The 12,026-nt window shown below is 37.6% G+C and overlaps 1 protein-coding gene across 1 annotated transcript in view; it reads right to left on the bottom strand.

The window, feature by feature from the left end:
- ABCA12 (ATP binding cassette subfamily A member 12) overlaps positions 1–10,009 on the bottom strand; it is a 151,143-nt gene extending 141,134 nt beyond the window's left edge. The window contains exon 1 of the mRNA XM_036916360.2: positions 9,571–10,009. Within this exon, the coding sequence (XP_036772255.2) occupies positions 9,571–9,639 (69 nt within the window). The 5' untranslated portion in view covers positions 9,640–10,009. The remainder of the gene's footprint in view (positions 1–9,570) is intronic.
- Positions 10,010–12,026: the final 2,017 nt, after the last annotated feature.

The raw sequence follows: 12,026 nt of genomic DNA, 5'->3' as shown, positions 1-12,026 counted from the left end.
TGATCCAACTTTTTTTATTGTCTGGGGTTGCAGAAGGTTAGCATCCAGAGTCACATGCCCAGCTGGGAAGCAGAGCAGGGTACAAGTTTCTAAATATCAAGATACTTAAGGTGGACTTTTTAAAAAAGTTATCTTACTGCTCTGAGAAACAAATAAAAAAAACCTAACATTACAGAAAGTGTATTAGAAAAATATGAGTACTTTAGACATATGTGTTATTTTTCTAGCCTAGTCTCTGATATATTTGAAAATCAGAGTCTATTCTTCAAAGATCCTGGATACCAGGTACCATTTTAATTCTATGTGACTCATTTGAAATGCAGACTATAAAGAATTAAGGTTAAAAAAGTTTAATGTTTGTTGATTTATTGGTTTTTACATTTGAGGCCATAGTCATTCTTTAAAAAAAAAGGATTCATCTAAGAATTTAGTGCCCTGTATAGCTACTTTCAGGAGCATCTATGTATTTTCTGTAGAAACCTCATGAGAATTCAGGGAGCAACTGAGATCAACTGTACCAACACAAACGTACATTCACATTCAAATGAGGCGCATATGTGATGGAATATCTTTAACTCGTCTTTTGGTTGATCCAATTTGATGGTTTCATGAGGGTGTCTTGGAAAATTCTGAAATTAATTTTGGACATGATTTAAATTCAGACCAAAATGTAATCTATATCAGAGTACTTTAAGGCAATTTAGACTGTGTTATAGGTAAAAACCACACACAGCAAGCCCACAATCTGTTATCACAAGATTTCCCCTGAGATTGTAGGTCAGAGAGGTTTGGGGAACATTTCTGCATACTGCATTTTAGAAGGATAACAAACACCAAGTCCTCCACACTGTGATCTCGTGAATGTTAAAGTTGACAAGTTAATCACAAAAGCAAGACATAAACAAAATCTAAATTTTCATAGCAGCAGGACTGCTCTCAACACCATTCTAACTATTATACCAAGCCTAGAAACAAATGCAGTGTCAAGGATCCAAATACTAAACCAACAAGCTATGACTTTTTTGGTTTGTTCATTTGGAGAGACGGCTAATAGACTGATCTCACATGTATATGAAGGCTACTTGAAAACTTTGGAAAAGCATTTTTTTAAGAGTTTCACAATTTTGTTAACATTTTAATTACCTCACACTTGCCTCTCTATGTCACTTGCATTTCATCTCCATGGCATTCTTGACATCTGAGGGCACATGCGCACTGAATAGTTCACAGTTCCTTAGTGGGCCACGGCATTTGCCTCCCTTTATTTCTCCAGGTTTATTTGCTACTGGGATGTCCTGTTCTGTTCTCTTTCTCCTCCCTACCCTTTCTGAGAATTTCAGTGCCCAGAAGGCCTCAGGTGAGGCCCAGCAAGGTGAGGGGGACACCCACAGTGCAACAGCCAAACACGGGGTGTCAGAGCCCCAGTGTCTGTGCAAGGCAAGGAGCAGGCAACTGGCTTCATACAGAGAGGGTGGCCCAAACATAAAGATAGCCCTCATAAGAGGAATCAGGTTCCTCACTGTCCATCAAGGGAAGTATAAAATGGAAAAGGAGGAAACCAGAATGAACTCTGTAGTGCTGGGTTAGAATTAAAGATGTGGGTATAAACTCTTGGATTACAAAATGTATAAATAGACATGAAATATAGCTAGGTGTGCTTGTTGTTATTGGGATGTCGCTATTCCCCAGACTGGACACAGCTACAGAATATACGTAGACTATGTGCAGACAGAGAGAGAGAGAGAGATAAGATCAAAAGATGATAGATAAATGTTAGAAATTAGTAGATAGGTAGATCAATAAATAGAAGGCTAATAGATATATTGCTCAGAAAATGTCAGAGGATGATGGGGACACATCAGTAGGACACAGGTACCAGCCCACAGCCAAATTTCAGTATCAGACTTGACCCACTGGCCAAATTTCAACATTAAAAGACATTATGATAATGAAGGATCATATCTAACTGAGTAAACCAGGAATCCATGAGTCTATATAGATATAAATATTACATATGAAAAAAAATAGATAATTAAAAGTTTAATGAGAAATGGGATATGTGCAGTTTGCAAATACTTCCCCACAAAAGGGGACAAATTCACATTATGGGCCATCTGCTATGACACAGTACAAAAAGCACAGCATCTCTTCTGTGGTACTGCTGCCAAAGTTGAATGTCTCAAAATAAGGAAAACAACAGATATTCTACAAAACAACTGGTCTTGAATGTTCAAAAGGTGACAGGGTCATGAAAGTCAAGGAATGATTGACAAACTGTTACAGACAGAGGGAGACTACAGAAATGGAAACTAGATGCAGAACATGATTCTGAACTGAACCCTTTGGCTATAAAGACATGGCCGGGACTCCTGGACTACTGGTGAAGCTCGCACTGGGTCTAAGGATTTCATGGTGGTTTGGAGTCATAGAGGAGAATGTTCATGTCCTTGCTTATGAAATATGCACACTAAAGTATTCAAGGTAATGGGCCACCAATCTGAACTGGCTCTATAAAAGAAGTCATTTGTGCTGTTCTTGCAACTTTTCTTTAAATATGAAATTGTTTCAAAACTTAAAATTTAGAAATTATTTTCAACATAATTACTTTTTAAATTCAGAACCTATTTTTAAAAGACAGCAAAAGAAAAGTGAGGAAGGGCTAAGAAAAGAGATCAAAAGCAAACATGCTTCAGATCTAGGAACTCTATCCTGTGCAGGCAGATGGTAAGGTTTGGGGAATCAGTGATGAATGAGAGGACACAGTGCAGTGACCTTGAAATCACTGAAGTTGTCCACTCAGAATTCTAAGCTTAAAACTCAAGAAATGCCTTGAGTGAACCAAATTTACTCCAAAATTTTCACTGACACTGATCTGTAGCATCAATGAACTAAACCGAATTACCTAGTATCATTTGTCTCAGCATTTGCTAAGAGCTGTTGTTTCAAATCTTTGAAAAACCTCTGAAATCTAATTTTCTGAAAAATCTGGGCAAAGCACATTTCAGCTTTAGGTTTTTCACACCCATTTACCTCATCAGAATCCTTTACTTCGCCAGAATCCTTTATTCTAATTACTGCTGGTCCACCTGGTTCTATTTTTGTTACTTTCTTATCATTTTCACTTAAAGTAATAAGAAAATAAGGTACAGGTGAACTTTAAGTTAATAAGTGTTCCTGAATATTTAAAAACTGGAGGAAACAACTGCTATTTGGATGTCTTTATATTGAACATTCATGCTGTCTAGTCTTCACCTTAAATGTCACTTCCTTACTGTCGTATGCTTGGCAAATTTTTCAGTCACATCACCTGTCTTGCGCCTACAGACATTTGAGTTCATGCCCCTTGTACTACAATGGTTTGAAACTGGTTGTGACCTAAATGAAAGATACTGAGTATCAGCACAATTTCCAAATTGCCTTGGGATTCCTTTGCCTAACTCTGAAAATAAATTAAAAGTAAAATGTTTAAGATGAAGATTCTCCATTCCCCTTCATGGAATCATAGTCTTGGAGAGCCTTAGGGAAACTTGGGGTTTAATATACACCGCAATAATCATATATATAAGGTTTATACATGCATTAATACAATAAAAAAATTACTGAGCTTCTACTGTGTTCCAGGTACTGAGACAATGCAATTAAATTTTTTACTCTTTTGAAGAAAGGAAACATTTTTAAAAATTGTAACCAAATGTAAGATAATGCTAGGACATAGGAAATAAAGAGTGTGGCAGGAAAATAAAGCAAGGGAAGCTGAGTCTAAAAACTAAAAGATAAAAAAGGGTCAAGCAGAAAAAAGGATATGTTTATTGGATGGAGTGTGAGAAAGAAGTGGGAATGTTTCAAACAGAGGAAAACATATGGGTGAAGACCTACAGATGGTAAAGAAGATGGAATATTCCAGGAAAAGAAATAAATCCAGAATGACTGGTACATTCAAGAGTTAGGGAAAACATCTCTGCCATATGGTTATCCAGGCCCTACTTGAATACTTCTAGTGACTAGAAGTTCATTATTTCATGAGACTTCTTCATTATTTGAAACTCATATTGTCTGATTTTTCTCCTCATATCAAGGTGGTATATCTTCTTCCCATGATTAACAATTATTTGTCTTATTTTGGCCTCTTACACATGAGAATATTACATGTATTTGAAGAGAGACAAGTTCTCTCTCTTCCTGGGTACCAACAACAGTTCCTTCAAGAATTTCCCTGTTAAATGTGATTTCAAAATATCTTCCCCAGAATGAATTATGTGTCAAGTGGTCTTCTTATAATTAGTATCAGAATTCAATACAGTACTCCAAATGATAATAGCTGATGTTCACTGACTACTTAGAATGTGCAAGATGCTATGTTAAACACTTAATATGCATTATCTCACTTAATACAATCACCTCATTTCCTCTTGCAGATGGGAAATTCGAATCTTAAAGAGAACAATAAGCCATCATTCCATAAGCCGTTAAATGGCAGAGCTGCTACCTGACCCCAGGAAGCCTGGCTTCAGCTCATGCACAGTTAACCATTGAGCTATGTACCTAAACCACTACAGACTAGATTACTAGTTCTCTTTGATCACAATGTATACTTCTATTAGTTCAGGCTATGAGAACACTGAAAGTCATTTAAAGTTTGACCTATTGCCTAGAACCACAACTTTTTATTACAAACTTGAAAATAAAAATTGCTCAACCTTCCATATATATAAGTACACTGTCTCTTTCTCTTCTGCTCCTTCCTTTTTGCATTGCCCCACAAGCCAAAGATGACTGTTACTAGACAGTAACGGGAGGATTCCAAGGTTCACATTCTGAAGTAAGAGTATGGTATTTTAGATCTTCAGATCAATCTTAATTCTACCCCCAAAATAAGAAAAAAAGTAGGACAGAGTCCTCAGTTAACTGGGCTTTCTGCTATTTAACATGGCCATCCACATAAATGACCCATCTAAAAACTAGGACAGAGGAAATTTTCTGAAACCTATACTTACAGATTATAATAATACATTTTGGAGATTGGTAAATTTTCTGTGATATATATGAAAACAACACTTTTTATTACATTTTAAGCTAATTACTCTATGACTCCCATTCTAAAACAGCTTCATCTCATTTACTTTTTATTGATCAACTAAACTAATAAAATGTGTGTGTTTCTGCTATATGCCAGGCACCATAATGAATGGGTATATCTAAATTGTTTTGAACAATTAACAGGTTTTAAGGGAATAAGTGGTACAGATCGAGAAGAGGTAAAAGGGCCTGCAACATTTGACTACTTAGTTCATTGTAATCTAATTTAGAATTAAATCTGGGATTGAAGTTTAATCTGAAATGGTCTTAACCAAAAATTATTTTTTGCATAGACCCACCTGTTCCAAAAATCTGAAGTTAAGGTTTCCTCTTTCTCTAGCCAGTGTGAGGGTGAATTACATGAGCAAGGTGGAGACTGGAGTGGAGGCGTCAGACTTGATCCAAATGGTTTGAAGTTTAGCGAGTTGGGGGAATGTCTATAATATAAAAACTAGTTCTATCATCAACTGAGCTACAGTGTGATCCCCCAGCCACTGTTACACCAGAAAATGAACAGCTGAAGTTCATTTTCCTTCTTCAGGTCATAAGTCTGGAATTAGATTCCACTTCTATGGAGATTGGAGGTGGCTCCTTGAGATGTCTATTTAGAGCCCACCTGGCCAATGAAAGATTAAACTCCTGCCTCACCCTACCTACTCTTTCATCCTGCAGTCTTTGCTGTCCCAGGACTCCGTTTCCTGTCGCTATCTAGCATCTCACTAGGTGAGTTTCCTCACTGTTAACCATCTCCAGTGAAATGTACCTTCATTTTTCCATTATTTTTAGAGTTAAATTACAAGCCCAGCAGGGTAGTGACTACATCTATCACTCCTGTTGGTGCTTAACATTTTTTACACCCCTTTTTAATTCATTTTCTGCAATATAATTGAAAATTTATATTACCACTAATATTAAAAATCAGCAATATCTAAGGCCTCCTTAGCAAATATGATCTCTTCACTGATGACTGAACCCTGAGCAGGGATCAGAGAATGGTGGGAAAGGAAATTCGTGCCAGGAGCAATTGAGAAGCAGCAGGAGGTACTGGAAAGAGAAATCCATTTTAGAGAAAATCTGACTTTAAGTCCTTAAGTTCACAGTGTGACCTTGGACAAGCCCCTTGAGATCTCAGGGGCCCTGTAAAATTAAGGTAGTTAGATAATCCCAAATATTCCAAATTCAGATATTTGATTTTACAAAAAAAGAGAAACATTTATTCTTAAGAACAATTTTGAGGGAGACCACCTCAAAAAGTAGAGATCCTGTATTTTCTATTTTGCAGTCAAATCAACACTGAGCTTATCCCATTATCATTCTATTTCTTAGACTATATAACTGTTTGAAATTCTTTTCTCATTTTCTATTCTAGCTACATGTTTATAATACATTTCCAAAGTAATCCCCACTCTAATATTTCTCCTATATCTTTACTTGTTTTACTTTGGTTGTTTTTTTCTGGGATAGCATTTATTTCTCCATTAATAGATTCCTAACCTTTTCCTTTATAGACTCTTGTTCCTGCCACTTTGCTTTGACAGAATCTCTTGGAAACAAGTGGAAGAGGATGTCATGTAGTGATGCTGGCAATTTTTTAACACTTGGTAATCCTGATACATTTGCAGTGTCACACAACTTAATTTCTTTTTTCCGTATAAAATATATTTATATATGTTTTTTTTTTTACAAAGCATATTTGGACTCAGAAATAATCCAAAGATAGAAATAAAAATCCTTGCATTTTAAATAATTGCTGGATGAGTGACAAAGTCCAGTCCCAACACAAAGACTATGTCCTCTTTGTAAATTTATATACATCTTTTTACATTCTCTGTCTTCTAATTTGTCTATATTTTCTGTATTTACAATTTTTTCATTTCATCTCCTTCTGGTAATTAATCCTAACTTTCCAACCTTTTGATTTTCTCATTCTTCCCCCTTAAGTAACATTACCACACACATTCCTTTCCACATGTGTCCTCAAGTCTTCTACCCAATAGGAGGAGATAGGGCTGGCCCTGGGCAAACCTACTATGAGAGAAATATTAGGGCCCATGAACACCACAGGTTTGAACTGCAAGGGTCCACTTACATGCAAATTTTTTTTCAATAAATAAACTGAAAAAATTTGTGGATATTTGTAACAATTGGAAAAAAATCCTTTTCTCTACTGTATGAATGCAGTATGTAACACTATAACATAAAGGATATGTGTTAATTGACTGCTTCTGTTACTCACAAAGCTTCCAGTCAATGGTAGGCTATTAGTAAAGTTTTGGGGAGGTCAAAAGTTTTATGTGGATTTTCAGCTGCACAAAGGCTGGTGCTTCGAGCCCATGTTGTTCGAGGGTGACCATACACCTTTCTTTGCCCTCTTGCTCTCCACTTAGAATTCTTTCCTTCTCTTTTTAGCATCACCATTTTCTAAAGATCTCTTATGTTGCTCTAGTTGGTTAACACATCAGGTGGACCTTTTTTATTGCCCCAAATTCTGAATTTTTTTCCTGATCTCACTTCCTGCAACATGTATCCATCCTGAGTCCCATTCTCTCAAAGGGTCCTGGAGATCTGAATCATTTGAGGTCCCAAAATGAACTAAACAGCTCATGTATTCTTTCTCTAGGCAAAAGCAAATTACCGGGGCTTTTTAGGGATTTTGGCTAACTAAGAATACTACAAGGTCTCATAGAGAGAGAACATTTTATCATGCTTTTCATCTCCTTTAAAAATGCCACGTCCAGCAGAAATGGACTAAAATGGAGGAAAATTCTAAAGGAGAAAATTGATATACCAGCTACTTTACAGATGATGAAGGAACTTAAAAAGAATTTCTAAAGATAAAACTTCTCAAAGAAAAAATGTATTCACTTGAGGGTTCATGCTTTTTTTTTTTTTTAGTAAAATGGAGTTGTAAGGAAACTGCACAACCTTTGCATTCAGTTTATCAGCAATGACAGATGTAAGTTTTCAGTGCCTCTATGTTTTTATTTTTAACTGAGTTTTCATCACTTGGGAACCTTACTGTATATAAATTTCTTCCTCTCCCATACTCCCTGCTCCTGGATTCCTTTCACCATTACTTTGAATAAGATATGACACACACATTGCTCCAAATCCCTGCATCATCTATTCGCCAAGTGTTTCACCATTTTTAAAGCCCTTGAAATACATTAGCACATTTGGTTCTCACCACCCTTTGAGATAGATAAGGTAGATCTCATGACCATTTTAAAAATGGGAAAACCAGTGTCCAAGGAAATTGTGATGTGCTCCTCAAGTCATGTAGCCACTGAGCAGCAGAACCAAGAACACAGTTCTTGTCTTCTGACCACATCCACCTATGCAGATTCTTTGCCTGTTGAATCCCATACAGAACCTACCACAAGATAATTACTTTTGGGTTGTTTCCAATTAAAAAACAATGAAATAAAACTAATAATGATTTAAAATTTTATGTTCAAACCCCACACTCATTCTATTACATAACACTTCATGATTTTAAATCCTACCCACCAAATTCACAAAGGTGAGTGAATATTTACATCTCTCAATATATACATCAGAACACTTAAGTAAGGTGTCAGGCACAGCTGGCAAACCTTGAGTGAGGTAAGGTGTATAGATAAAATGTTGGTTTCTGTAACACGTATTAGTTGCATAATATTTGTATTATTCACTTAAGGCTGGGAATTGCCACTCTAAAATGAACCATACTGAGGGCCTTCTTGGATGGCCCCGATTTTCAGACAGTCTTCTAATTATGTGACAATGCATAGAAGCCAATTCCTTTCTCAATCTCTCTGCACCCTATCTGGTGAGGATCTAATAGCTGGCTTAGTATTTTAGAAAGCAAACACGAATGCAAGAGCACAAAAAAAGATGTTGCAATGAGCAGAGTAGACAGACTGTAGCAGTGAAGTTCAGTGATTCAATAATACTCTTGAAGCACAACACATATATTGACTCTCATTTGGCATTTCTAGTCAAGTTTTAGATACTAAAATTTCTAGGAGCATTTCTCTACCAACAGTCTTCAAAATATTTCCCTGCAATGTCTTACTTTTTAACTGAGCTTTCTCTTGCTTTTGGTTTTCAGGTTTTCCCCCCATTGATTGTACCTTTCATCTGATACTTCTCTTTTCTTTATCTCATTTTTAACTAAATTCATTAAGAAAAGTTCTGAAAGCATTTTGGCCTAAAACCTAGAATTCAACACGAGTTCCAGTTCAACCAGTAACAAGGCACATCCTTTTCTTTGCCCAAGGCAATGTCGTGGTTTACTCTTTTAATTTACTGAAATCAAAACAGTTTTGGGGGCATGTTTAGTCTTGTACCACTAGCTATAAGACAGATGGAGGGGTGATTTCTAAATATCTTATTCCTGCTTTAGAAAAATACTGTAGACTCCCTTCTCTTTTCAACCTTTCATTAACATCACATTTAAGGGTTGTATTACAGTTAGGGTAGCCCCTGCCCCCCTCCCCTTTTTTTACTCACCGGCTGTCTTTTGACACCGAGCCAATTTTTCCAGACCAGGACCCGGAGCTGATGAAACTGGGAAGCCATCCTTCCAAAACCACAAACAAGGTGAATTCTTCTTTTTTTCCACCCCTTCAAAGAATTGGTACCCCGTCCAACTTGCTGTGTGTCAGTGCATCAAAGCCTTTTCACGGCATAGTTTTCCTAGAAGCTGGGGTAAGAAACCCACAGTTCTCCTCTTCCTGCTGGGTTTTCCCTTGAGTTAATCTTTGACCGAGAAGCGCTCCTCAACCAACTCTTCCTCCCAAACAAGAACCCAGATCAGGTTCTTTCGGTGGCTTTTGCTTATTTTAAGAAAACATCCAGTTGCTGCTTGTTGCATCAAGTCTGAACTAAAGAGAGAATGAGTATCATTCAGATAATGCCTCACTGTAGAAAAAAAAAAAAACCTGAACCCACACCTCCTACTCTCCATGAAATTAACTGCCTATCCACACCTTCAAGAAGGTGTCACCAACACTAGACACGTCATGAGGAATTAGGTGGGACCCTTGCCAGGCCAGTAGGACTTGTCCTGCATTCCCTTACCTTCTTTGCTGCATAATGCCTGCTTTGGCAGAGGCAGGGAGCAGACAGCCATTTTACAGACTTTGGGCCCAGTGACTCTTAACAATACATAGGGTCATTAAGATGCTTTCAGTCAGTAAGGCCAGAACTCAGTTGAAAAGCTCTGAAACCCAGCACATCATTAGATATATACAGTCTCAATCTTTAGCCTAAAATTGTGGTGAATTCTTTGACTTGGGGGGAAGTTGCCTGTGTTGGTTAAGTCCTACCATCTGTCACAGTTTACTAGGATGAGCAAAATGCAGAAAATAAAAGATAGGCTGTAAGCAACATAAATGACATAGAAAGGATTCGCTCATTTTAGGGGTAGGGACTCATGCATCTATTACAGGAAAATCATGTTGTTTCAGGCTTTTATGACTATAGGAGACACAGGCTGACCCAGGAAATTTCTGAGTTTATGATATAACAGAGTTCTAAAAACACTTGAATGTCTTTATCAGCAGAAGAAATCTATTGTAAATCAGGGGAAGAGAAAAAGGCTGCATGCTAGAATTATTCAAGGTACTTCATAATTAAGTTGTGACTTTAATTGTGACAACAGTGTATATAAAATGGAGAAATCTGGCATAAAGACTTCCAGGAGTAACTTTGCTTAAACACCTTAGTGACAACCTGTTCTCTCTGATGTCCAAAGCCTCCACAATCTGGCTCTGGCCAGTTTTCCAAGAGTCCATTACAAATGCTTGACTGACTGCCAAACTGTTATATATTACGATGTGCAGACATACCTCTGCTTTCTGACCCCTGACTTGCCTGTCCTCTACCTGGGATACAGTCCTCCCTCTCTAAGCTCCTACCTCTCTAAATTATCGCCATGTTGACATTTGCCATAGAGCCTTTTTAGACATACCCTATAGGATATCCTCTTTCCTGCCTTTGAATCCAGCATAGCTCATATTTCTCTCAAGGAATTTGCATTTGGCCTTATTGTTATTTTTACATGTCTTATTTTACCACTGGATTGTAAATAATTTGCGAGCATGGATTATTCTATATCACAATATTTTACACATGATCAATGCTCAATAATCGCTGAATTTAATTGAATATTGAATAGACTATTTGTACCAAGGCTAATGAAACTCCCCATTTGGTCCTCACACCTTTCTGTGACTGATGCAGACTCCTCATGAAATCAGTCAGAGCACTGTTTGAGTTCTCCCTTAAACCCAGAGCAAATGTTGGTACAGTTTCCTGTTCTCCAGGCCAGCGATCCAGTGTCGATGGCAGCCAGCCTGGGGCTGACCGGAGCCAAGTCGACACAGGCCCATTACCTCAACTTTGGCTCTGTCCCTACTGAGATGAGTCTCTCCATGCCCGATTCCCATGAGGCAGTCAATCCTGAATATCTAGAATTTAGCCCTTTAGTTTTTATTTTCTGGATAAGGTTAAAGACAAGGTATTCTTCAGACAGTTGACAGCCTTGGAATAATACCCCTCTTTACCAATGCTGGGATTCAGTATCTTGAGATTCTTCGGGCTTTCTCAAGCTTTGTGGATGACGTGAGCTCCTGCTTTCTTCCTTCTTTGCCATCTATCACAGTCTATAACTGACTAATGATTTGGTTCACAAATAAACATTCAGTTATGAAGACAAGGTGGGATTTGGGAGGTGACTCTGCACATCAAGGGACATTACAGGCACAATCACTTTAATTCAGTCAGGTTACTTCAGGTTAAAAACTACTGGCTCACCACATGACTGATGCAGGTGAGAGGTCACCTCAGAAAGCACCAAATGGTTTCTTCCAGCAGCTGCTCATCACTTATCCAAGGTAATCATGAAATTGTTTGGGTTAACTTTGGTTAAAAATTCTCTCTCAGGCTGTCCTCTTACCCAGACC

Source organism: Manis pentadactyla, chromosome 6 (genome assembly GCF_030020395.1).
Source record: "Manis pentadactyla isolate mManPen7 chromosome 6, mManPen7.hap1, whole genome shotgun sequence".
In the NCBI taxonomy this organism is placed as follows: Eukaryota; Metazoa; Chordata; class Mammalia; order Pholidota; family Manidae; genus Manis; species Manis pentadactyla.
This window is presented reverse-complemented; position numbering and strand designations above follow the sequence as displayed.